The sequence below is a fragment of the Typopeltis vanoorti genome, chromosome 24 (genome assembly GCF_054136105.1).
Source record: "Typopeltis vanoorti isolate ZY-2024b chromosome 24, IOZ_Tvanoo_1.0, whole genome shotgun sequence".
NCBI classification, from domain to species: Eukaryota; Metazoa; Arthropoda; class Arachnida; order Uropygi; family Thelyphonidae; genus Typopeltis; species Typopeltis vanoorti.
The window spans coordinates 79,655,375-79,682,864 of record NC_143572.1 but is presented as its reverse complement, the minus strand read 5'-3'; the positions used below and the strand labels follow the sequence as shown (position 1 = coordinate 79,682,864).

The following is a 27,490-nucleotide window of genomic DNA, read 5'->3' as shown; positions in this document are numbered from 1 at the left end:
TTGTATGCTACTTCTCTTACTTATCAAAGTCATTAAACCTGCAATGCCATTAATTTGGGCTTGATTGCCAAGAATGTAGTAGTGGCACTACAGATTTCTGTATAGTTTTTGTTCTGCTTCTGAATTTTTTTTTTTTAATCTGGTATCTTGTAGCATTACTATATCTACATGGTTCTGGTATATTGTGTTTGTTAGCAATTTTTGTGAAACCTGGTTATTCAATCCATTACAATTCATTCTGATTATCTTAATTGGCTTATTCTTCATTTTTTGTATATATATTAGCAGGCCTTATTTCTTTCTGTTTTTCCTTTTACATTAGATACGAAGTGGATTTTTTTACGTCTCCCTGGGATAGAAGTGCTGCCGTTTGCTTCATGTTTTCCCCTTTCGTCAGGTGTCATATTCTTTTCTTCCTCTTTTCTCATAGATACCTGATCTTTATCTGTTTCTAAACCAGTACTATTCCTTTCTCTTTCTTTCTTTGTTTTTTCTCCTTCTGGATCCACTAGTTTTGATGGCACAATTGATATATTTTGAGAATCACCCCGATCCGACTCCTCCTCGTTGGGGCCTATTTGGTTTTTTTCTTCTAGATGATATACAGTATTATTTTCTTATACATCATGTACTGCTGACTCTAGCTCTTCTTCTTGGTTGGGTTGGTATCAGGTCCCATCCTTTTGCATTTATCACACTTGGGTGCCGTACACTGCTTTCGCAAATGTCCAATTTTCCTGCATCTGAAACATGCCGGAGGTCGTCCTGGAATTATGACTATTCCGGTCATTTTTTGAACCTTAATTGCGTACGGTATATCTTCTACTTTTGTATCTTCGTTCAGAGTTATAGTTAATTTTTTCTTATTAGAGAGAACATGGGCCCACTCTTTATCTTTACAACTGGCAATATTTTCCCCTTACCATTGCTTTTAAACCTTCTATTACTTCCTCCTCTGTGTATGGGACACCGACAGGGTCGCATTTCAATATACAGCTTTTGTCCAGTCAAGTTCTTCGGCTAGGTTTAGCGAGTTCAAGCATCAATTCCCATATCCTTAGAAGTATTCGGCGACGTTTCTGCAGTTTTCATTGTAGAATTCTTTACTTTGGCTTTTCCACTAGAAGTGGCCAAACTGGATATTGTAGAATTGCAGGGTTGAGTTACAGATTTAACTATGGTCGACATTCCTACAGCAATTACGTGCGGGAACACGGACAATCACACTGGTAATCGGCTTAAGCCGAACTAATCCACATACGATGGGAAAAATAGCTTAGACACACGGAGCACAAAAACACGTCTGCACTGGTCGCTATCCAACCACTCACTTCTGCTGAGCTACACAGGCTCTTATGTATTAGTCAAAGAATTGAATATCCCAAGCTAAGAAAATGCCTCTTTAACTTGATTTTCTATCTATTATTTATTTAGTGTTGTTTTATTCAATTTCAAAAGTTGTTGATTACGAAATTTTAATATAGAGTCAGGCATTTATATCAAAATAATTAATAATGAGAAACTTAAAAGTAAAAACTGAAAAGGACAGTACTTAAGATCTTCCCGAATCAACATCTGTACATGGGCAGTAGTGAGGATGCCAGAATTATGAAATTGATGCTACAACCAAAACACTACTTAGGCGATTTTCCATTACATTGCTGTGATTTATATTGTTCCATGTGGTATAGTTCGCCCACCGATTAGAGGTCCCTCGACACTTCTGCGCATCTCAGAAAAAGGAGAACCCATTCCGATGATAGGGTAATCAGTCCGTATTGTGGGATGAGTTATTATTACCGGTCAGAAAATTAACTTCTCTTTTATGATTATTGTAGTTAACTATGTTGCTTGTATAACAGTTGGAAAATTTTACCTATAAAGCACGTGATTTCGCGTGTTGGCGACCAATTCGGACGTCCTTCATTTCTTTCTCCCCTTCAGCATGAATCGACTATTCTTGGAAAGACGCGAAGCAGGGACCTACAAACGGTGGGCGAACTATATTGACGAAAACTCAGATAAGTTTAATACGTTCGTATTAAACTTATCTGAGTATGATATAGGATAAATACGGCTTTAGGGAGATGAGCCTTTCCCATGCCATTTAACCCCCTCCCCATACTCCTCAAAAACACATTATCCGATTCGTTATTGCTTCCTAATATATTAAGAGGTAAGAAATTCACCACTGGTGACAACCAAAAATGCTAACACACCTCTAAATGTCTAAAAAAAGGTTCGCTAAGTAATGCATAGAATACAGCAATCCCTCGATTATGCGCCTAATGCGTTTTTGACTGTGATGTGCAATGCATTCTTTAAAACAAGCTCATTAATCGAAAACGCACTAATCGAATATAATAACCTATGGAAAAAGTATAATTCGTTCCTCAGATTTCTTTTTTGAACCTTAATTTTTTTAAACAAAAGAATTAGGGTAAGTCTCAGGGCCTAGTTAAAGGAAAACCATGAAGCTGAAAGACAATAAAACATATTCAGGATATCAATTTTATTATTCTACTTCCTAACAAAGAATTGAGCTAACGTAGTTTGGCGGGCATTTTGTTTCTTTTTTTCATACAACCGACGGTATGGCCCTATTGCCTCTTCCACTTTTCTGCAAATTTTACTGCTTCTCTCTTCATCACAGTCGGCCTCAAAGCATTGCTGTTTAAAAACTTCGATTGTACGAAAAATATTTTCAAATTGTTTCCGTGAAATCTCGTTTGGCCGACTATCAGTGGTTAGATTTTCTTATTCTTCGGGATCTTCCCGCTGTGTATCTAAATTTAACAGATCGGAATCACCCAATTCTTCGGAATAAGATTTAATTAACTCTTGAACGTTATCATTGAAGGGGAGAAAGAAATGAAGGACGTACGAATTGGTAGCCAACACGCGAAATCACGTGCTTTATAGATCCCAACTGTTATACAAGCAAAATAGTTACCACTTTAAAAATACAATGATCATAAAAGAGAAGTTAATTTTCCTATGTGTAATAATAAACAACTCATCCCACAAGACGGATTGATTACCCTATTATCGGAATGGATTCTCCTTCTTGTGATATGCGCAGAAGTGTCGAAGGGTCTCGAATCTATGGGCGTACCGTAGCAGACGACATTAATTTTGGCGGTTAAAATTTGGAAGTATACATGGAAGTAGTGTAGTATGACATTAAAAATAACTTTGTAAAATGTTTTTAATCGGTAACTATTTCAGTCTGGCAAGTGATTTTTTAAAATATTTAGCCATAAAAATGTATGGAAAAAATTTTTAAAAATCTGTGTAGGAGCACTAATCGAATTTGGGTATCGAAAAAAAATGACGCACTAATCGGGAGCGCAATCGAGGGATTACTGTATAAAAACACAGACATTACTACAGGGTGTCCCAAAATTCACGCAAGATTTAAATTTAGCGCCATTTGTGCGGTAAAGTGTAGCCAACGAGGAGAAAAAAAAAAAAAGACCGCTGACAGTTCAGGGTTACTAAGAATGGAGCACTACACGAAAGAACAACGCATTTTCATTGTTGGGCAATATTTTAAATATAATGAAGGTTTGGCAGCTACCGTTCGCAATTTTCGTACAAAATATGGTCGGAATAGTGATTTATCTTCATCAACTGTGAAAAGATTAATTAAAAAATTCAAGGAAACAGGATCAATTAGTGATCTTATACACTCTGGCCGTCCTTCAACAGAAAACATCGAAGCAGTTCGTGAGAATGTTGCTGAGAGTCCAGGAACATCAATTCGGCACCGTGGTCTTGAATTGGGCATTTCGAGAAGCTCTCTACAGCATATTCTCATGAAAGATTTGCATCTTTATGCTTACAAAGTTCAATTGACTCAAGAAATGAAGCCTACTGACCACACACAGCGAAGAGAGTTCGTTGAATGTATTATGGAACAACAACAAGTGGATGCTTATTTTTCGAACAAAATCATCTTCAGCGATGAGGCTCATTTTCATCTTGATGGCTTCGTTAATCGACAAAATTTTCGCATTTGGGGGTTCAGAAAATTCACGAGTGATTGTTGAGAAATAAATGCATCCACAATGTGTGACTGTTTGGTGCGGATTTTGGGCTGGAGGCTCCATCGGTCCATTCTTCTTCGAAAATGCGGCTGATAAGGCAATAACAGTTAATGGTGCTCGCTATCGCGACATGATAATCCAGTTTTTTGTGCCTAAATTGCAAGATATGGATGTGGACGACATGTGGTTTCAACAAGACGGTGCCATGTGCCATCCAGCCCGAGAAACAATTCAATTACGGCATTAGTCATTTCCTGGTCGTGTAATTTCCCGTTTTGGTGATCAGAATTGGCCGCCCAGATCATGTGACTTAACGCCGTTGGACTTTTTTCTTTGGGGTTTTTTGAAGTCTAAGGTTTATGCCAACAAGCCCACGATCACCCACGCCTTAAAGAAGGAAATTGAGTGCCGTATCAATGAAATTCAGCCACATTTATGCAAAACGGGCATGGAAATTTTCGACAAAAGAGTGCGTATGTGCCAGCAAAGCCGTGGAGGCCATTTATCCGATATGCTATTCCATGCATAACCCTATACTGTATACTTTATGAATCAATAAGAAATTACAATTTTTAATTAAAAACCTGTTTTCTATCAAAATTACTTCTTGCGTCAATTTTGGAACACCCTATAGAAATATATAATTTATTTAAATTACTTAAATATAAAGAGCTAATAACCTTCATTTCGGCGATATAATGAAACTCTGATTCCAATCTTTGAGTTTCTTATTCGGTTTTAAAACAATGTGGGATTTAATATGCCCTTAATTTAAATAATGTTTATATCGCCGAAATGAAGCTTATTAGCTCTTTATATTTAAGTAACTTAATGGGTGCACCTGTTTGGAAACTCGTATAGCAGAGTATATAAGTTCCTTTCGCTATACACTTTGGTCTAGCTGATGAAGCCTCAAAAAAGGCTGAAACCGGTCTGGGTAGTGACCTTCCACTATAATGTAATAACAGCATACATTTCCTAGGAAATGTGTTTTTACATTATGGGAAATACCTAAGAATAGCGATCAGAACTTCACCACCTTTGCTACGAGTTGTCCGGTATTGTACTACATACTAGGGTCACTTGCATTAGCTCACGCTAGTGGTCACCGATACTTTATAGTTTACTATATTCGGCAAGAAACTGATTCCAATCTTTGAGTTTCTTATTCGGTTTTAAAACAATGTGAGATTTAATATCCCCTTAATTTAAATAACATATAATTTATAATATCACACTAAGCAGACCATTATGTAGATGTAGTATCCAGATGGTTTAGATCTTTGTAAATATCATTATTGGCCTTAAAAAATGATGTGTTAGACAAATCAATATTTGCCATATTTTTGACAAGATTGCAGTCATTCAGATTCAAGTTAGGGCGGTAAAGTAAGGCCTCAGCACTCTCTTTAAATAGCCGTTCGAATTTATACCGACATCTGTGTAGAAGGCGTGTTTCAAACCAGAAACTGTTGTGGTACGGCTCTATTCCATGTTCTGCTGATCCAGACTTATCGTATTTGTTGTGAAGAATATAAGATTGGTATTCTTGTCTTCTTTTTCAATTGAACGTTCAGTTTACCCAATGTAAGAAAGATGGCAGTCACATGGAATTTCGTATACACAAAAAAAAAAGAGACATAGTTGAGCATTGATCTTTAAAAAACGGGAAATACGTGGATATTATATTATTAATAATAGGATTATTAATAGCTACTAACTTAAAAAAATAATAATAAATGTAAGTGGTCAAATGGTTCAGTCAAGCATGACTTTGAAAAAAGTGCCTCCGCTCGGGAAATAGAATCGAATATTCTTTTTGGACTGCTTTTTATTAATAGTTGAACAATTCTTCCAGTACCAACTTGCACATGGAGATGACGGGTCTACACTTCCTACAAATGAAAACATAAATCAGTGTTGTGAAAAATTCTGAGACATGCTGTTTGCTGCGTTCTGAAAACAAATTTTTAAAATTCATTATACCAGAGCTATAGGCATGTTATCAGGTAGGTAAACACCCTAACAGGATATGTCACCGTCTGAAATAATGTGGGTACTACGGTCGATTTTCTTTAGTATAAGGAACGAAAACCCAACTTTCTTAGAGAAAAAACCTGCTTTTCCATGCCAGAGATCGACAACTCGATAAACGGTAAAGATAGGCTTAGAAAAAGTTCCTCCAGTCGACGACTAGATTTGAATCAAAGTCTAACTTTGAGCGACCAAGCAAAAGAGGATGCAAGTACAACTTTCTCTCTGGTACATAGAAAATGACTTGAATATAAATTATAAGAAAATTATTTGAACTCAGTCGAAAAATTAGAATAATTTTGAATGTGCTTAAAAATATCAGAATAATGGTGGGAAAAAATGCAAACAAATTAGTCAAAGGGAAACAACATGATAAATAGAACTTTGTTGCCTCATCCTTAGCTTTTATGACCGTTCGTAAATGGTTGGATGTATTATTTACTAGCAGTTCAGTATTTTTTATTTTTCAATCAAAATATGCCAATGTGGTCTTCAGACTAGAAACAGATTCATTTTTGTCTCTTCAGAATACTTCTTGAAGGTGTTTCTTCGTAATTTCCCCAAAATATCATGTGGTTTTAATATGGTAAGTTTGCCAGCCATTCATTTGCCGCACACGATGTCCTGGACGAGCTCCGACCTCATCCATTGCTTCTACAAACTCTATACTAATTTTGTAGTGTTTGCAAAATGTAATTAAAATTCGCAGTATTGCATATCCACGTTTAATAAGCCCTAATATTCAAACATGTTTTAATTTCATTTTTTCTACTGATTTCAGTGTCCCTTGAAGAAGGCGCCATGATGTGATTCAATGCCTGTTTACCGTGTTATGCCAACCCTGCTCAAAAAACAATTTCATCATCTTTTCCCAGTCCTTTTGACCGTGCAAAGTCTTTGCTTACATCAATGAATTCTAGCCATGTTTTGCTTGGAAGTCATAAAGGGGTTCGTCTTAGGCACAAGTGACTTAACACAATTTGTCCACATATCGTACATTTAGACATATTCACACCTAGTTCTTTCTATCTCCTATGAAAATAGGTCACCCTCCGGAAATGGTTTTTCCGCAACATTCTTGAAACTTCTCTCATCCCTTGATGTAGTTATTTCCTTTCGATCGCTGCAACAGCAGTAGAAAAGTAATAATGAAATGTTTGAAAACCCAGTGATTACAATACTAGACTCGCATTTGCATGACAGCATATCAATTCCTTAGCTGATATGTGGAGTTTGACTCTTTGAGACACCATACGAAACTTCGTAGCTTACAATATGTCACTCGTTCGACCCATGTTTGGCAAATGATTAACTGAAATCCATGCGCAAACAATTCCTCACACACGAATCTTCCCACCGCTTAGGAAATACATGCTATTTCTATGTTCTACTCAAAACCTTTTGAAGAAATTTGGAATATTGGCTATATAATCTACATCTAAACCATGTAATTTCTAAATCATCTAATTAGCATCGTTTAAATCTACGTGTAAGTAGATTTTTAGACGATGCTAATTCATATTTTGTAATATTATTCTTTGAAATAAACCAGAATTGCAAATTTTTCAACATATTTTCTTTGATTATTTTAATTTTTGGTTCAGAGGTGTGAAATCTGTGGGTGGCTTTTAAGTAGCGACTGTTATGTGTATAACAATCACTACTTAACGTATTTGAATGAATACAGTCCAAAATGAATGTGGTAATAGTCATTTGGTTAGGATTGAAGTAGCATTTTAACATCCCTGTGCAGTGCAGCTGGAGTTTTAACTTTAGTAGTTTGTGTTCGGTCTTTGCGGCCAGTATGACAATGGCATTTTCATTTCTTTTCAATAATTCCAGTTTTATTTTGTAATGCAGTGAGTGTAATATGTGAAATATAAATGGAATTTTGTAATGCAGTGAGTGTAATATAAATAAATGAAATGCCTGAAATTTTAATAATTGACCTTAAATATACTTGGCAATTACAGTCGACTATAAATATCTCCAGAATAGAAAACAATACGAACTTTTTAAAACGTTCTCTTGATTCTCATCAGATATCTTTTGCCGATGTAAGTTATAATAATGGCCAACACTATGTCGAATGGTTCTACTGCAGTACTGTAAAAGGTTGGACCATGAACAAAATCTTGGGGTATGATGTCATCAGCTGAAACTACACCATACAAGGGGGGAAAAATTGCGTACAGAAAGAGCATCATGAGAGAAATAAATGAAAAAAATTAAATTTAAAATTATTATAAATTAGATAAATTGCTGTCATCAATATAAGGGAATACTCTCATCAGTTCATTTAGGTGGAGTTTCGTCAAGGAAGTTTGAAGTAACATTTCTGTGAACAAAAAGGTGAGGAGGAAGTACAAGTCTTATTGTGAAGTAGACAAAAGACTGAGTGTGTGATTACTTGATCTAATTTTAGAATTGAATTTCATTATATCTCCGGATACATATTGTCATTGTCGAAACCTCTTTATTATAATTTTTATAAGCTTATAGATTAAAAATAGTATTTGTTAAAATAAATTATGTTATTAAAATATTCTCACATTACAAAAAGAACTGCATTTTATTGAATTTCAGAAAGTGAAGCTCCGAAATAGCTTAGCAATTACAATTTTAATTCACACTTTAATGAAAAAAATTGTCTGCAAAGGAAATGAAAATAATTCTCATTTCACACTAACCTAAAAAACGTGGAACATATGAAATAGTACTGTAAAACAAAAATAAACCAATAATGAATAATACAATAAAACTAACATTTTATTCATCGAAAGTCACTGAAAAGGTCCTTTTTGATATTTAGGATGAAAAATCTAAATCGCGTAGTGAATTTGGGCATTCCAGTATACTAGCTGTTACTGTCTTCCCACTTTCATTACTTCCGTGTTCTTACCTAGTCTGACGGTCATGAATCATGAACTTCTAAGGACGAGTGGCAGTGTAGCTACAAATAAAAAGGTTAGGGGAAAAACTTGTGGTTACTAGATAATAGTATGTACAAAATTCACCCGAGAGTTCTCACAGAAGAAAATAATTAGAGTGATCTGAAATATTTTTTCGAATCACTTGTTGAAAATTTCACATAGAAAACGTTCCTAACCAGTATGAACTGATAGATGTCTTTCCGGACTCAAACTGTATGAAAAATTCTTGCAAATTTCACACGTTTCTGGTGTGAACGCCTCCATGTCTTTTCAGGTTAAACGAGTCGAAGAATTTTATGGGACAGAATTCGTGAAAAGGAGCAATCTGTGGTGTGCATTTTCATGTGTTTTTTAAGATAGCTTGATTCAGAAAATTGTTTGCCACAAATATTGCAAAAAATACTTTTCAGTCGGATGCCAGCGTTTATTGCATTTTTTAAGTAACTGTATAGCCGAACACATAGAGCTACACTCGGGAAAAGTGAAAGGATTCTCAACAGTATGTACAATTAAAGGACTTCATATTCGAACTGTCTGAAAACTTCTTGTTGCAAATTCCTCATAGAAAAGATTTCTCACGACTGTGAACTCCGAATTGATTTTTCAGATTCGTGATTTCAAATTTCATGATTTCTCAGATTCGAACTGTCTGAAAAATTCTTGTTGCAAACTTGACATACAAATGGTTTCCTCACAACTGTGAACTCTTAGATGATTTTTCAGATTCGAACTGTCTGAAAACTTCTTGTTGCAAATTTGACATAGAAATGGTTTCTCACCTGTATGAATTCGTAGATGTTTTTCCAGATTCGAACTGACTGAAAATTTCTTGTTGCAAATATCGCATAGAAAAGGTTTCTCACCAGTATGCACTCTTAGATGAATTTTCAGACTCGAACTATCTGAAAATTTCTTGTTACAACTTTCACAGAGAAAAGGTTTCTCACAAGTGTGAACTCTTAGATGACTTTTCAAAGACGAACTCTCTGCAAACGTTTTGTTGCAAATTTCACATAGAAAAGGTTTCTCACCAGTATGAACCCTTAGATGTCTTTTCAGTGTATGACTCTCTGAAAACCTCTTGTTGCAAATTTCACATAAAAAAGGTTTCTCACCACTATGAATTCTTAGATGTTTTTTCAGACCCAAACTGTATGAAAACCTCTTGTTGCAAATTTCACACAAAAAAGGTTTTTCACCAGTGTGAACTCTTAGATGACTTTTCAAAGACGAACTGTCTGAAAACTTCTTGTTGCAAGTATCGCATAGGAAAGGTTTCTCACCAGTATGAATTCTTAGATGTATTTTCAGACTCGAATTGTTTGAAAACTTCTTGTGGCAAATTTCGCACAGATAAGGTTTCTCACCAGTATGAATTCTTAGATGTCTTTTCAGATGCGAACTCTCTAAAAACCTCTTGTTGCAAATTTCGCAGAGAAAAGGTTTCTCACCCTTGTGAATTCTTTTTATATGTTTTTCCAGACTCGACCTGTCTGAAAACCACTTGTTGCAAATTTCACAGAGGAAATGTTTCTCACTAGTATGAATTTTTAGATGATGTTCTAGACTCGAACTGTTTGAAAACTTCTTGTTACAACTTTGGCATAGAAAAGTTTTCCCACTAGCATGAATTTTTAGATGTTTTTCCATACTCGAACCATCCATAAACCTCATGTTGCAAATTTCATATGGAAACGGTTTCTCTCTGGTCTGAACTTTTCGTGTCTTTTCAGGTTAAACGTGTCAAAGAATTTCTCATGAGAGATTTCGCACGAATAGGAGCAATCCGTGGTGTGCCTTTTCATGTGTTTTTAAGATATTCTGATTGAGAAAATTGTGTCATATATTTTACAAGAAAAAGGATTCGCACAGATTCTAGTGTTTTTGGTGCATATTATGGGAACTGTACAGTCGAAAACAGATCTGCACATAGGACAAGTGAGCGTTTTGTAACCAGTATGCAGTATTACATCTTTTCACACTTGAAGTGTCTTGTTGCAAATTTCGAACGGAAAAGGTTTCTCTGGCAAGAACTCTTGTGACTTCACAGGTGGGATCGAAGAATTTCTTGTAACAATTTCGGATGGCAACGAGTTATCACCTTTAGTTTGCTTTTGATGTGCTTTTTATGATTGAGAATATTGTTTGCCAAGATATTTTACACGAAAAAACTTTTCTCCAGTGAATGCATGAAGATCATGGTATCCTTTAAGGGACAGTAGAATTTAAAACCTAGAGCTACACAAGAAATTAAAAGATTTTTCTTCTGTGTGAGGTCTGAGATGCATTTCAAGGATTTGTCTATACTGGAAAAACCGGTTGTCGCATATTTCACATAAACTTATATTCATTGCAGTAAGCTGTCGCCTTGTGCCTCCTCAGTGTTTAAGCGAGTAAAAGGTCTTGCTGTAATTTTCAGATGGAATTTTCTCCTCGATTGAGTGCGTTTTCAGATGCTCTAGAAGATTTGCTGAATCAAGGAAATTCTTCTGACATGTCGTACAGAATCATCTTTCCTGTGCATTTTCTGGTCCTCTTTAGGCTGTCACGGCGATGAGTTTTTCTCATATTTTTCGTATGACTCTTTACTACTGGAGTTGTTCGTTTGCTATGAATTATCTCATACGTTTTAATTTGATCTGATCGCTTAAGGGCTTTCTGGTACATAAAGATTTTTTTTTTCTTATTCGACTGATTGTGCGTTTTCTGATGTTGGTTTAGGCGACGACTCTGATATACAAACTTTGTCCTGCGTGACTCATATGCGAAACCTTTCCCTATTTTCATCTCAATTAAGACATTTTACTAGGAAATGTGACTTTGCCCTCTTCACTGTTGCAGGAGAACTAGTCATCGTTTTTTTTTTTTTTGTTGTTGTTGTTTGTTTGTTTTTTGAATTTAGGTCGTCAATTCCATTCTCATTTTGATGATTTTCCCATAAGCCACTAAAAGCGCACTTCCTCAAAATTATTTGATTTTTATTTTGCAAATCCTGCATTAAGTGTTTCCAACAACTTAAGTCTTCATAGCTTGTTGGTTATCGGCTTGGTTTTAATGCATTAGTAGATAAAATATCTCATGTCAGAAACCCTATTAACAATCTGTAAAGAAAAACGAAGTAATTAATGCTAAATTAAAACTCGATTTATAAATAAAACATTCTCAGCATTATTTAATATTAGTAGCAATTAATGTATGAATTTTAAACTAGAAATTTCATATTTGTAATGAATAGCGGATTATCTTGTAATATGGCTACAACAAAAAAAAACTTTCAATAGATAATAACAGTGAGTATTATCCCTCTTTAAAACGATGCAGTAAGAAAACCTGATTTCTTTTGACAAAAATACAAGTCAAGCGGAAAGCCACGGGGTCGGATTATACTGGGAAGTTGAACACGTCCTCAGAAATAACACAATCTTCAGATATGAACTTATTTCTTGCACATATGGAAACTGCAGAATTACAGTAAACGTTATAGATGCATTTTCAATCTGCGAGTGAATTTCTTAAGAAATCCCATTTTATTCAGTTGGTTGGATGTCAGTTTTGCCAGATGAGCAATTGTGATTTACCCTTGTATGTAGTATGAACAGCCATTGTGTGTTTGATATTATTCTCTATTCTTATTTCTCTAAGAAATAATCCCTGAAGAATATACACAGAAGTTCCCTATTTCAGATCACACTATTTCTGGCTTTCTCCTTTAACAGCTTAATAACCTCTTCCGATTAATGTAAACACTTCCTCTAAGAATGTATATTTTGGCTGTCCCCTTCTTTTCTCAGGTTTCTATCCTTCCAACATGTCTATAATCCATTCACTGTCTTCTCATGTTTGCTAGGAGATGACTGCTTAATACTTGACACTTCGTCAGATTTCTTTTCTCTGTGTCTTTACTAATCTTGCTTGTATTAAATGATTTTTTCTTTTCTTTAATACTTGTTTTGCCATAGGCATTCCCGTTCGTGTTTTCACCACACATCTTCCTGGAAATTCCTTTAAAATATGACTTATTTTACTTGATCATTTTTACTTCTAATTACAATTTTATCTTCTTCTCTCTTTTTTTTTGACAGTTTCACCATTATTTTAGTTTTTGTTTTATTCATTTAAAGCCAATGATCAGATACAACCTCATCCATTATTTTTAATTAATGTATTTAATTCTCTTGATTGTTTGCTAATACAGTTATAACTTCCCTAGAAATCAAATACATTCCAAATCTAATCAATCCCAACGGAATCTGGCAGACGCAACACAACAATTCTTACATCAGCAGGAGTTTCATCTGATACAGATCGGTTTTACAGATAGCAAATTCATCGGTTTTCTTTAAATTTCTTCATGCGGTTTCTCTGGCCCAAGATCTCTTGTTTGGTAATTTCAGAATGCATGTTTTCTTCACTGTATAAATTTTCAAGTTATTCCGTCTTTCTACTATCTTTGTGTTAAGAGTAACTCTCCATTTTCTTAATCTATTACTATTATTATTACTATTATTACGGGCAACTCCAGGGAGTCATTAGACTCATCGAGGGAGGCCCCAAATCATATTCATCACAACTATTTCACATTCATACAGTACCTATCATACCTCGCCTTAAACTCATTCACTGTCACAGCATCCACCACAGACTCAGGGAGCGCATTCCACTCATTCACTACTCTAAAAATAAAGAACCCAGCTCTAACACCTTTACTAACCACACTTTTGCCCAGTTTCCATGGATGTCCCCTAGTCCTCCCACAACCAGCCCTGTTCTCAAAAATATCTTCTGAATTAATTTTATAGAAACAATCGTCCTTTATTATCCTATTATCCTTTATTATCCTAAATCTCGTCCTTTACTTTTTTGTTTCGGGTCAAACTGGAGGTTAAAGGACTAATTATTCAATAATCCTCATCACACTTTTCCACATTTAATTTCTTTAAGTTACTTTATCCAATTCTCCTTTGCTTTTTTCTTTAAGTCTTCTTTATCATTGCTTCATAGTCTTCGATAACGTTCCTTGGTTTTTAGAATTTTCTTTTACTTGCCCTTTTTTCGTTCTTCTATTAACTGGAGTACCTTATTTGTAGAACACAAGGTTTCGCTTTGGTAATTTTATAAATCTTAAGAATTTGTGTGCTGATCATTTATTTCTATAGGTATTGAATAACCTGCAAGAGAGAACTAAATATAAGTTATTACCTTTTCATATTTCACTCAAAATATGAGTTTCGTTCAGGGAGAAGACAGAAAAGCTGGCTACATTTAAATTCTGAGTACAAGAATGATTCATTCAGCATGCATATAATATCTCATGTGTGGGTTGCAGCAATCCAGTAGCAGGACACACTGTTAGAGTTTAGAAGCGTAGAAATAGATATATAATTAATTAAGAAATGATAAATTAATAAATTTAGAAATAATTAATAAATTCATTTAGAAATAATGACAAAATATTTAAAATTACAACCAATTAACAGAAATCACATCTCTCAGCTCAGAATACAGCCTTTCCACTTAAGATTAGGATGGCAATGTAGGGCTTCACTTGATTGGCCTGAACCTTCAAAATCCAAACATCTTATATAATCATGATGTTCTTCAAATTTAATAGTAACAATGGCCAATCTCTCCATCGCATCAAATATGAGAAGAACAGGGTGTTTTATAAACACCAGGCAAGGATAAAGGTGATAATGAATCTTTGATAGGTTGTACAAAAAATACAACTTCCTGGATGGCTGGTTTAAAGTTGGTGCGCAAATTATAACTGAGAAACGTCCTTGGCTACTTGTTCAGATATCCCTTTCAGGAAGGGGGACAATAACAAATAATTTCTCTATCAAGGACTCACTGTATCTATTAAGTGTTTCCTCCTAGTGGACGTTAATTATAATGGGAGAATTAAATGCAAATATAGGAATATAACAATAAATGAAATTATGCAGAGATTTAATTAAGAAACAATAATGGAGAAACATTGGTACAATTCTGTGCAAATAATAAGTTTGACATAATGAATACATTTTATCAGCATAAAATAACATTTGGAAACACAAGAGGACAGGAATTAATAATAGCTTATATTATATGCAATACAGTAATATACCCATCAGAAATAGATGTTCTAGTGTTAACACTAGCTGAAATTGGAAGTGACCCCTTAATATGTCAACTAAGATTTTACAAGAAATGGGTGAAAATGAAATTTAAAGAAAATCAACACAATGCTGAAATAAAATTTAAAGTGGAATTATTAAAAGAAGAAAGGATAAAAACATTATACTACAACAGATTAAACAAACAACATGTAGAAGAATTTAACTGAAATACCAACAGAAGTATTAGGGGTAAAAAAAAAAAAAAAAAAAAAAAAGATACCAAATTAAGAAGATGGACTCCATGGTTTAACAAACAAATAAAATATTAATGACAGAAAAATATCTTCAAATAAAAACAATAGATAATTGGAACAAATATAACATTCTGTTTTTCTAGAATTTTAATGAACTTGTTTCTGTTTACCGAGTCACAAGCTTGTTTGAAGTCGATAAAACAGTAGTTTATTTTCAAACTCTGTTTTGAAGAATCCTGATGAATATTTTATGGCATTCACTTAGAAGGGTGATAGGTCTATAGTTAGTGCAGGATCTGAAATTCCCTTCTCTGTGGATGGGTATGATGTGGCTGCTCTCCATTCTGTAAGTAAATTTCCTTTCTTTAGTATTTTGTTGAACAGTTTCCTTAGGAAATTTATTAGGCTTTCCCTCCCCTTTTCCAGAAGTCCTTTTTGAATGTTTTCTATGCCTGGTGCCATATCATATTTCATTTTATTTGATTGTTCTATGTATTTCTTCAGGCATCTTGATATACGTTTCTTCAGCTGCAAATGTTTTTTAAAATGATTAGTCCATATTTATTTTATTGTTTCAGTGCTACTTGTTGTGGTTCCATCTTGCTGCAATACTGAAACTGGGTTGGGTGAGTATATTCTCTCTGGTCTAAGCCAATCTTTATTTACTCTTGGCTGGTAGCCCAGGTGTTTTGTTGTTGTTTCTTTAATCATTACTTTACCTCCTTTCCAGGACTGTATCTAAAGCAAGATTATTTAATTTTTCTTTCAATGATCTCCGATAGTTAGATCTGGTCAGGATATCACCGAGTTTTGAGATGTCTATCTTCTTTTGTGTTTGGTGGTTTATTCTCTTTCTTTTGAAACTGATTTCTAGTTTGGCTGATAGTAGTTTATGGTCTGTATCCACGTCAATCTTCTATGTTTTGACATTTTGGAAGGAATGTTTCCATTTCTTATTAACAATTATATAGTCTATACAGTTTTTGATTTCATTGCTAGGCGAGGTGTATTTGTGCTGTGGCCTATGATAGAATAAGGTATTTGTGTTTAACAGTTGATTTCGTCGTCGTCCGGTAGCATCCTCTAGCAAGAGGGTTGCAGCAGATGAGCAGCTCTTCTCCATTTCTGTCTATCTGTCGCTTCAATCATTCTTAAACCAGTCCATTCCACGATGTCATTAAACCACTCTCTAGTTGGTCTTCCACGTCTTCTCTTCCCCTCAACTTTCCCTTGTAATATAGTTCTTGTCAGTTGTCCCGAAGAACCTCTCAGAAAATGTCCTACAAATCTAGACTTTCTTTGCATAATATTCTTGAGCAGTGTTCTTTCCATCCCAACTCGTCTTAAAACTTCTTGATTTGATATTCTTTCTGTATAGCTAATCTTTTCCATCTTTCTATAACACCACATTTCCAGTGCATTAATTCTTTCCATCTCTCTCTTTCTTAGTGTCCATGACTCACTTCCATAACTTGCAATACTCCAAACTGTTGCTTTAACTATTCCAATTCTAACACCTATTTTAGTGTTCTTGTTTATTAAAATTCTCTTCATTTTCATAAATGCCGATTTAGCTTTGCCTATTCTATTTCTAATGTCCAACTCTGAAGTTCCTTTCTCTGAGATCCAGCTACCTAAATATTGAAATCTTTCCACTTCTAAAATCTTTCCTCCACATCTTATCTTTACATTATCTCCTATTTTTCTGCCCATTATCATTATCTTGGTCTTTTTTTATGTTAATTCTTAGTCCATACTCTTTACAAGTTTTCAATTCTTTGAATAATTTGTTGTAACCCATTTTCACTTTCTGCCATCACTACTACATCATTCGCATATCTTAAGTTATTAATGATTCTTCTGTTTATTTTTATTCCTTCTTCTACATCCTCAAGTGCCTCTCTAAACATCTGTTCACTATAAAAGTTAAACAATAATGGTGATAACTTGCATCCTTGTCTGACTCCTTTCTCCACCGGGAATTCTCCCGTTTCTTCTCCATTTACACATACTGACGCTATTTGTGACCAACATAATCTCTTTAAAATTTCCAAGTCATAAGAGTCAATATCAGTCTTTTCCAGAATGTCAAAAAGCCTTTCATGTTTCACAGTATCAAATGTCTTTTCAAAATCTAGAAATCCCAAAAAACAACTTTCCACCATGGTTTAATGTTTTCTCCCCAATAATTCTTAGAAAAGTTATAGCCTCTCTAGTTCCTCTGTTGGTTCTGAATCCAAACTGTTCCTCATTCATTTCTTTTTCTATTTTATTCCTAATTCTCTCTAAAATTATTTGCACCAGAATTTTTGCTGTGTGAGTTAAGACTTATCGTTCTAAAATTGTTACAGTCTAAAACTCCCGTCTTTTTTGGAATGGGGATAAAAATTGATCTTCTAAACTCCTCTGGTAATTCTTGTCCCTCATAAATTCCGTTAATAATTTGCCATAACACTTCCATACCTTTTTCGCCTATATTCCTTATAAGTTCTATCTGTATACCATCTATTCCAGGAGATCTTCCTTCTTTCATCTTCTGAATTGCTAGATTCAATTCCTCCCTCATGATGCACAGTCTCTGCCCACTATGTCCTTTCCTTTGATTTTCTCCTCTTTCCCTGTCTTCATAAAGTTTACTTACATATTCTTCCCATCTCTGTAATATCTTCTCTTTTTCTATCAGAATTTCACCTCTTTCATTCTTGATTGCTCCAGTCCTTAGCATCTTTCTCCTTCCTGTCATCATATTAATGTTTTTATAAACACCTTTTATGTCCTATCTTTCTGCCTTTGCTGTTGTATCTTTACTTATTTCATCTAACTACTCTTCCTTTTTCCTTCTGATCTCTCTTTGTATCCCCCTATTCAAGTCTTTATACTGCTTTTTTTTCTCCTCTGTTTTACTATTAACTAACGTTCTTCTTTGTGTTATTTTCCTCAAAATATTTTCCGTCATCCATGGTTTCTTTCTTTTCTCTCTTTCCTCCTCTTTTTTAGCTAAATGTAATTCTGTAGCAGTAATTATCCTTTCCTTCAGAATCTTCCATTTTTCACTTGCATCATCATTTCCTTGTGTATTTCTCTCGTCCATTTCTTCCTCTACTTTCTTTGAGAATTCATTCGCCGTACTTGGTATCTTCAGCCGCTCCATATTCCATGATTTGTTCCATTTCCCTGTAGTTACCTTTTTTAGATTAATCCTTATCTTAGTTGATTTACTTTGTTTTGTTTTATAACAGTTGATTTACTTTGCAGAAATTAAATCAAATCCTCTCCTCTTTCTTTCATCTCTCCATGACCAACTTTTCCGATTACGTCTGCTTTATCTTCAGAGTACTGACTGATCTTTGCATTAAAATCTCACATAATTAAGATATCTCTTGTACTTCTCTGACTGATTTTTTCTTGCAGTTGTTCAAAAAATTTAATATATTCCACCTCTTCATGTCATCGATCTGTGGCATAAACTTCTATTATTTTTATGAATATACCTCAATCTTCTGCATGGATCTTACAGAGATGATTCTAGGGGAAATTGGTCTTAACTCAACTACTGAGTTTATGAACCATTTTTTAATGATTAGTGCTAAACCTTCTCTGTGATGTTATCTTTCCTTCTCATAAGTGTTTTGTCCATCAAAACTGCATATGTTTTACTGCAATTATTTATCATTTACACTTTTTTTTTTATTTTACTTTTTACATATCTCTACCGATTTATGTAAATCTACTTTTATAACTTTATGTATTATACATGATAATGATAGTTGTATAATAAAAACACAAGGAAAACAAGTAAAGAGATGTGCTGAAACAGGATTTTAACAGTATTGATGTGAACACAGAATGATAATTACTATTTATTAACTTAAAAGCTAATATTTCACTGGTATTATATCCAGCATCTTCAGAGCACACAAACAAATTTTGTTATAAATGCAAGACAACCACAATCCGGTGTAACAATGGGAGTAGTATAAGTAATTGCAGCATGCAACACAAGACTAAAGTCCTAATACAGTGCCATCTAAGTTGGGAGAAATAAATGGAATAAAATAAAAAAATAGTGTCCAAAGTTTAGAAAAAAAAAAAAAAATTTAATTAATTAAAATAAAAAAATTCATTTCATCTTAGGATGACTGTCTCCCAAATCTTTGGTAGATTTATGTGGCCATACTTGTTAAGGTTTGGAGTATGTTTTAAGGCATCTGTTGATTCCAGGAACAACCTCTCTGACTTGTAAAAGCTTCTGTGCAGTACTTTTGTTTTCTTCCAATTGATCCTGTGTGCAGGGTATCCCAAGCATGGTCTGCCAGTCCTGACTTGCCATAGCGAAAGCGCCGGGCATATTTTTTGTGTTCAGTGAGATGGTTGTCCACAGTTCGCAGCCATACTTGTTAAGGTTTGGAGTATGTTTTAAGGCATCTGTTGATTTCAGGAACAACCTCCCTGACTTGCAAAAGCTTCTGTGCAGTACTTTTGTTTTCTTCCAATTGATCCTGTGTGCAGGGTATCCCAAGCATGGTCTGCCAGTCCTGACTTGCCATAGCGAAAGCGCCGGATATATAGTTTTTGTGTTCAGTGAGACAGTTGTCCACAATTCTTCTTGTCTGTCCGTAGTAGGCTAGGTGACATAAATAGGGTACTTCATACTCCTGAATGTGATAACGGAGTGAATCTGTCCTTAGGTGAATGGATGAGAGGTGCCAACTTCACATAAGGTTTAAATACGGTGCGCAGTTGGTATTTGTTGAGCACCTTAGATATCTTTTCAGATTTCTTTTAATGTATGAGATGGTGACAGTTTTGTTGTATTCTTGTGTGGTAGATAGTGAGGGGGATTTTTGGGTAGCATTTAGTATTTTATGGGCATCATAGCCATTATTGGTTAGGAAGATGTGATGCAGGTGAGAAAGTTTAGCAGTGAGAGTAATGTCATTGGAACAGATTGCTCTAGCTCTATGGGTTAGAGTATTTAAGATACCATATTCTTGAGAAGGGTGATGGAGTGATTGTTTGTGTAAATATCTCCCTGTATGTGTGGGTTTTCTATAAACCGAAAATGATAAAGAACCTTTTGGAAGGCATGTAATCAATGTGTTTCCAAAATTAATACTTCCATCAGTGCACTACATGATATACTATCTAGCATTTTGTACCCTGAGCTATCAGATATCCTGGATAGAATCTCAGACTCTACAACCAATAAAGAATTCGCTAAAGTTAAAAACTGGCACCATAAGAAATTTGAAATCCTCAAGCAATGCAGTGCTATGCAATGACCACATTTACCTCAAGATGGCATTGTTGTAAACTTATCTTCGGTAACCTTAACCAAAGAAGTCACGAGTGCATTAAGTCGTGGACACAATTTTGCCGTTAGTCCTAAAGAAGTTCCAAAAACCAAAATAATGGCTTCAATTGAATGTGGGATATACCACTTGCCTCCAGCAATAGTCAATAATATTAGGTTACATGTGGCCAATATTTTAATCCATTCTAAGACTCCCAAAAATAGCATCTCACAAAAAAAAATAATGGCTCTAAAAGAGCTACACAATAATAACCACATTACATAACCAAATCGGACAAAGGAAATGCAAATGTAGTAATGGATACAACAGAATACGAAAGCAAAATGCATGAACTTCTCCAAGACTGGTCAACATATCAAATCATAGATCTAGGTCGCACCAACTCACAAAAGAATAAAGTGTGCAAGTTATTGAACAAAGTCAATTCCTGGCCAAAAGAAACAGTCAACAAACTCGAACCTTTTCACGTTAAAACACCCAGAATATATGGAGCTCCAAAAATTCACAAACAAGGTATGCCTTTATGCCCCATTGTGGATAGTATAAGCAGCCCTACATATAAACTAGCTAAACATTTAGCCAAACTACTAGACACTTGCACAAACAATTCTCCCTCTTTTGTTAAATATTCTACCCACCTAAAAAGTATTTTAGAGAACCACACCTTAAATAGTTCAGATTAATGGTGAGTTTTGATATCACCTCATTATTCAAAAACATACCATTGACATAAACACTACTTTTTCTCTTCTGTCTAAGACAGGTTGAGCCTTCTCTTGAGCAGGATCTTCCAGTCTTCTTTATTCCTTGCTGTTCGAAAAAGTTCCTTATATGTTCTGCATCTCGAGATGTTCTTTATTAATTTCAGCCAGGTAATTCTTCGTCTTCCAGGTCTTCTTTTTTCAGTTGGAAAAGTATTGATTAGGACGTTAGGAAGTCTGTCTGCATCCATGCGTACAATGTGTCCAAACCATCTCAGTTGTTGTTTTCTAATTTTTTCTATTATTGTCTTTTTATACAATAGTTCTTGTCTGACTGTGATGTTTGTTTTCTTTTCTATCCAACTTGTTCTATTTATTTTTCTTAAGCATTTCATTTCAAATGCCAGCAGTTTTTTCTCCTCTTTTTTTTTTTTTTTTTAACTGTCCACACTTCTGCTCCATAGATGACTGTTGGTATAATTATTGCTTCATATAATTTGATTTTGGCTTGTTTAGATATCTTGTTTGTTTTCCAGATTTTTTGTAATTTTCCCATGGTGGTCCATCCTATTGCTATTTTGTGTTTGATTGCTTTGAGTTCATCTATTGTTTCTGTTAGTTTTGACCCAAGGTATATGAAGTTGTCTACTTCTTCTATCTGTTCTCCGTTTAGGGTGGCTGAGATGGTAGTTTCGTTCCTCCCTATTTTCATCACTTTTGTCTATTTATTGTCATGCCATATGTTTTACAGGTTTCGTTTAGCTTGTTGATCAGCTTTTGTAGTTCATTTGGGGTTCTTGCAAGAAGGATGAGATCATCTGCATATTTGATATTATTTATGTTTAAACCGTTGACATTGATTCTAGGCTCATTGTCTATTGCTTTCGTTACAACTTCTTCTAGATATATGTTGAATAGGCATGGAGATAATGGGCATCCTTGCATTACTCCTTTTTGGATCTCTATGGGTTCTGTTGTGAGTGTGTCTCCTTTTTAATTATTGCATTTGTCATAGAGTAATATTTTATCAAAAACTGTATTATATATCTGTCTATTGCTTTTTCTAGTAGAATTTTGAGAAGGATTTCTCTGTTGATGTTATCGAAAGCTTGTTTAAAGTCCACAAAACAACAATATAGTTCTTTATGGTCTTCCCAGCTGAGCTCTGCTAGTTGGTGCAATGTGAAAATTTGGTCTATTGTTGAATAGTTTCCTCGGAAACCAGCTTGTTCTATGCCTATCATTTCTTCATAGGTGTTTTTTAATCTATTTTGTATAATTCTTATGAATATTTTATAGGTGTGAGGGAGTAAATTGATTGGTCTCTAATTTCTGCAGTCTCTTTTGTCTCCTTTCTTGTATATTGGGATGATCTTTCCAGTTCTCCAGTCATCTGGGATCTCTCCTGTTTGTAGTATTTTATTGAATAGGGTTGTTAAATATTCTATTGATATGCTGCCTCCATATGATCACAGTTCAGTAGGGATAGTATCAATGCCTGGGGCTTTTATTGTTTTTCATCTGTTTTATAGCACATCTAACTTCTTGTAAAATTTTTGGGTGATCATTATTTTCTTCTATTGTTGGCATTGTAGTTTTGTTTCCTTGGTGGAAGATAGTCTTAAAATGGTTTGACAAGATTTTTCTTATATGTTCAATATTCTCGGTTTCAGTCATCTTGTTGTTTATCATTGTTACTGCTTTTGCTGAGAATTCCTTTGTAATTTCTCTTACAGTATCATGGAAGACTTTTAGGTTGTTTTGTTGGTATGATTCTTGGCATTTCTTAGCTTTTTCTTCTAACCATTTTTCTTTGGCTTTTTTTGCATAGGTTGTCAACTTTATTATTAGTGCTCTGTATTTTTCTCTATTCTCTTCATTGTTTTGTTGGTTTACAAGTATCTTGGCCTCTCTTTTCTCTTGTATGGTAGCTATGATTTCTTGGGTTATCCACTGTTTGTTTATTTTGGGTTTGGAACCTAGAGTGTCTTTTGATAACACTGTTTCTTTTCCTTCTTCCCAGTATTTTCCACTGTTCTATAAGATGGAGGGTTTTAATTTCAAGCACATCTGTTCTAAAAATCGACTTCTGCTTGAGCTATCTTTTATCTATCATAAACACTTAACTTACTAAATTCACAATTTCCCCCAGATATATTTCAGCTATTTAAATTGACAGTACAGGCAGATTATTTTACTTGGAAGGGGAAAATATACAAACAATTAGATGGGACAGCTATGGGATCCACCCTCTCTTCCCCTTAGTCAATTTTTACATAGAACATCTGGAAAAGCAAGCTATCAACACAGTCACTCTCAAACCTAGTATCTGGCTATGCTATGTTCATGATGTGTTTGCTATTTGGCCACATGGCCCAGACACATTGAATACATGTTTAGTGCATCTAAATAGCAAGCACCCTAAAATCCACTTTACAATAGAACTAAAAGCCAATGGCTGCCTGCCATTCCTGTACACACTGATTACACATCTCCCAGAAGGTTCCTTATCATTTTCAGTTTATAGAAAACCCACACATACAGGGAGATATTTACACAATCAATCAATCACCACAATATGATATCTTAAAAACACTAAAATATCAATGACATTACTCTCACAGCTGAACTCTCACCTGAGTCACAACTTCCTAACCAATGGCTATTATCCCCATAAAATAGATAAAATACTAAATGCTACCAAAAAAAAGACCCCTCACTATCTACCACAGAAGACTACAACAAAACTATCACCATCCCATACATTAAAGGCACATCTGAAAAGATATCTAAGGTGCTTAACACCAAATGCGCACTGTATTTAAACCTTATGTGAAATTGGCAACTCTCATCAATTCACCTAAAGACAGATTCACTCCTTTATCACATCCAGGAGTCTATGAAGTGCCGTGCTCATGTCATCTAACCTACTACCGACAGACAAAAACTGTGGACATCCACCTCAGTGAACACAAATATATCTTGCACTTTCACTATGGCAAATCGGATCTGGCAGACCATGCTTAGGATACCCCTGCACACAGGATCAATTGGAAGAAAACAAAAGTACTGCACAGAAGCTTTTAAGTCAGAGAGGTTGTTCCTGAAATCAACAGAAGCTTTAAAACATATTCCAAACCTTAACAAGTATGGCTGCATAAATCTGCCAAAGATTTGGGAGACAGTCATCCTATGACCAAATTAATATTTATTTTATTTTATTTTTTTCCCCCCAAAACTGGGAGTACTATTTTTCAAAACTTTCAAAGATCTTTTCAAAACTTTGGACTAATTTATTTTTTTTTTTCTCCCAAATTAGATGGTGCTGTATTAGGACTTTAGTGTTGTGTTGCACTCTGCAATTACTTAAACTAGCCCCATTGTTACACTGGATTGTGGTTGTCTTGCATTTATAACAAACTTTGTTTTCCCTGAAAATGCTGGATATAATACCAGCGAAATATTAGCTTTTAAGTTAATAAATAGTTATTTTCTTATCAATGTGTTCGCATCAATACCTTTGAAATCCTGTTTCGACATGTGTGATGAACACATAAGGCTTTCCATCCAAGTAAAGAGATACAGATTAATAATGGCAATATACAAGGAGACTCCTTAAATCCAACAATATTAAATATAATAATGAATAAAATAATACAAAATGTTAATAAAATACAAGAGTAGGATAAAAAACAGAATAATAGGTTATGCAGACCATGTAATATTAATTGCAGAAAATGAAACACATTACAAATATTACTACATGCATTTAATAAAGCAACAAAATTACATAATATGAAGATATCAAAAACTAAAACAAAAGGTGTGGTTCTTTTGATATTATCACACCTTTTGTTTTAGTTTTTGGTACATTCCAATTCTAATTTACAAAGATGTAAATTAGAATTGGAATGTACTATTATAGAAGAAATAACATAATACATTTAGGCATACAACTTAACTGGGAAGGTAAGCAATATCTATAAGTCAGAAAACAAGTTGAAAAAAGCTGCAAGAATATCAGGATACTTGAATGAAACAGTATGGAAAAATAAACCTCTTAGAGTAGAGACAAAAACCAGAATTTTTAAAGCAGTAATCAGATCTATTATGACATATAATGCAGAAACAAGATCAGACAGTACGAAAACAAGACAAATGTTAAACACATGTGAAACGATTATATTAACAAAAATAGCAAACAAAACTAGACTAGATAAAATAAAAAATACAGATAAGAAAACAATGTGAAATACGAGCAATAAACAATTGGCTTTCAACCCGAAGAATAAAATGGATTGAACATGTGCAGAGAAGTGAAGAAAGATAGAATAATAAAACCAGTCTACAGTTAGAAACCAAAGAAAATAATGGAGGATCAGAAAGACCAAGAAAAATGTTTAAAAGATACCAGAAAAGAAGATCAAGTCTTGGTAGCAAAAATATATTATACATAATGAGTGAAGAACAACAAGGTAATGAAGTAATGAACAAACCTAAGTCACTCACGAGCCTTGGCGACGCGAGTCTGTTATTCATAGTTTGATTTTCTTTTTAACTATAACCTTTTCACTCTTCCAACAATGTTAAAAAGAATCAGTACAAAACCAGAAAATGAGCAAAAAAAATAACAGAAATCAGATTAGAGAAAAAACGCGAAATTTTCGCGAGCCACGAAACGGGTAGCACTGTTACAAGGTCTTTCTGAGAAAATTTCTCTTGCCGGTTCTACAGTTTGCACCATTTTAAAAGATAAAGAAAATATTTGAAAGAGTAAAAAATGCGAAATCAGTGTCGTCTACATGGTTGCATAATAAACAAACAGGTAGTATAATTCCTCATAAGGAAAAACTGTTAACTATTTGAATCGGCACTCGAGTAGTGAGCGATTATCATATACTCTTGTATTTATATACATTTTGTAAATATTTATATTTATAATATATTATATATAATATTATATAAATACTCGTGTATTTTCCTCTAGGAGAACTGTGTGTCACCTAGCCCTTGAACGCGAAACTTCCATTTTGTCCCCGCCTACCGAAACGTCCAATCCGGATACGAGGTGCCCTCTCATGCAGTTATGCGTCGGCTGCGATCTCAATTACACTCCAGTGGTAACCAAGTGACCGTTTAAAAGAAAAGAGTCCGATTTTAGAAATGGAATAATTCAAAATGTGCTAATGAGTCCCAATTTTCTTTAGTTGCTCTGTCATAACTAAAAGTTAAGAAAATGCATGATATGCAAATTTTGAAATTTGATAAGATTCAGTAGCTGCACTGCTGTCAGTGCTTAGTGACATTTGCCTGCGACCGCTGTTCAGCAGTGGATGCATACCGCTTTTGGACAAACAACTTGACCATTGGGAGCATCGTTGCTCTCTAAATTTTCAAGTAATACATTAACAGGTCAGGTTTCTGTCTTCTGATGATATTTTGTACTGAGTTTTGCTCAGTAAACTTAATAGTTAAAATAAAAAAACTCTAATTGTAACAAGAGTTAACGCACCTTATAATAGTCTTGTTACCATCGGCTATATACTCGCAATCTTGGCAGCATATCGCCATTTCCTAAGACTAGCAGCTGCCACGTACGTAGGTCAAAATGTTATGGTAGTACTCATGTTTTGAGATCTTTTTCATCGACTGTTAGCATATTATAAAGTTCACATAATTATTGCTTATATCACCTTGTGGAATAGTTGATAAGGTACATGACAGACTAAAATTTACTTACTAATTCGCAGTTATCCAGATCGTGGGACTATCTTACAGCAACTTACTGATACTTCGACTCCTGGCGTTCATAATGACAACTTGGTTACACTACTGCAACCAATGACATTCACTTGTGCATTCCACTCCTAGGTGCGACACCTTTCGGAATTAAATTCAATCAGATGAAGAACAGTAATATAATATAAAATTCTATACAGGTGATTTATTAATTATATGAAGGCCAAAGGCTTCAATTCGGCGAACTGAAATTATTTAAGCTGAGTTACATCCCCTATTGTTTCATAGCCGAATAAGTTTCGAATAAGCCGAATAGGTTTCAACCGGTCACTATCCAGACCGGTTTCTGCCGGTCTGGTAGTGACCC

At 34.5% G+C, this 27,490-nt stretch overlaps 1 protein-coding gene across 2 annotated transcripts; it reads right to left on the bottom strand.

The window, feature by feature from the left end:
* Positions 1-8,686: 8,686 nt before the first annotated feature.
* LOC150093442 (uncharacterized) lies at positions 8,687-27,187 on the bottom strand. 2 transcript variants are annotated; one of them, XM_090414052.1, is made up of 2 exons: positions 27,125-27,187; positions 8,687-12,117 (listed from the first exon to the last, which is right to left on the bottom strand). In XM_090414052.1, exon 2 carries the CDS (start codon positions 10,688-10,690, stop codon positions 9,641-9,643), a length of 1,050 nt encoding a protein of 349 aa, XP_090270178.1. In that variant the 5' UTR covers positions 10,691-12,117; positions 27,125-27,187; the 3' UTR covers positions 8,687-9,640. The 2 variants fall into 2 exon arrangements, with proteins under 2 accessions (XP_090270178.1, XP_090270179.1); XM_090414053.1 differs by lacking the exon at positions 27,125-27,187 and adding an exon at positions 14,216-14,293.
* Positions 27,188-27,490: the final 303 nt, after the last annotated feature.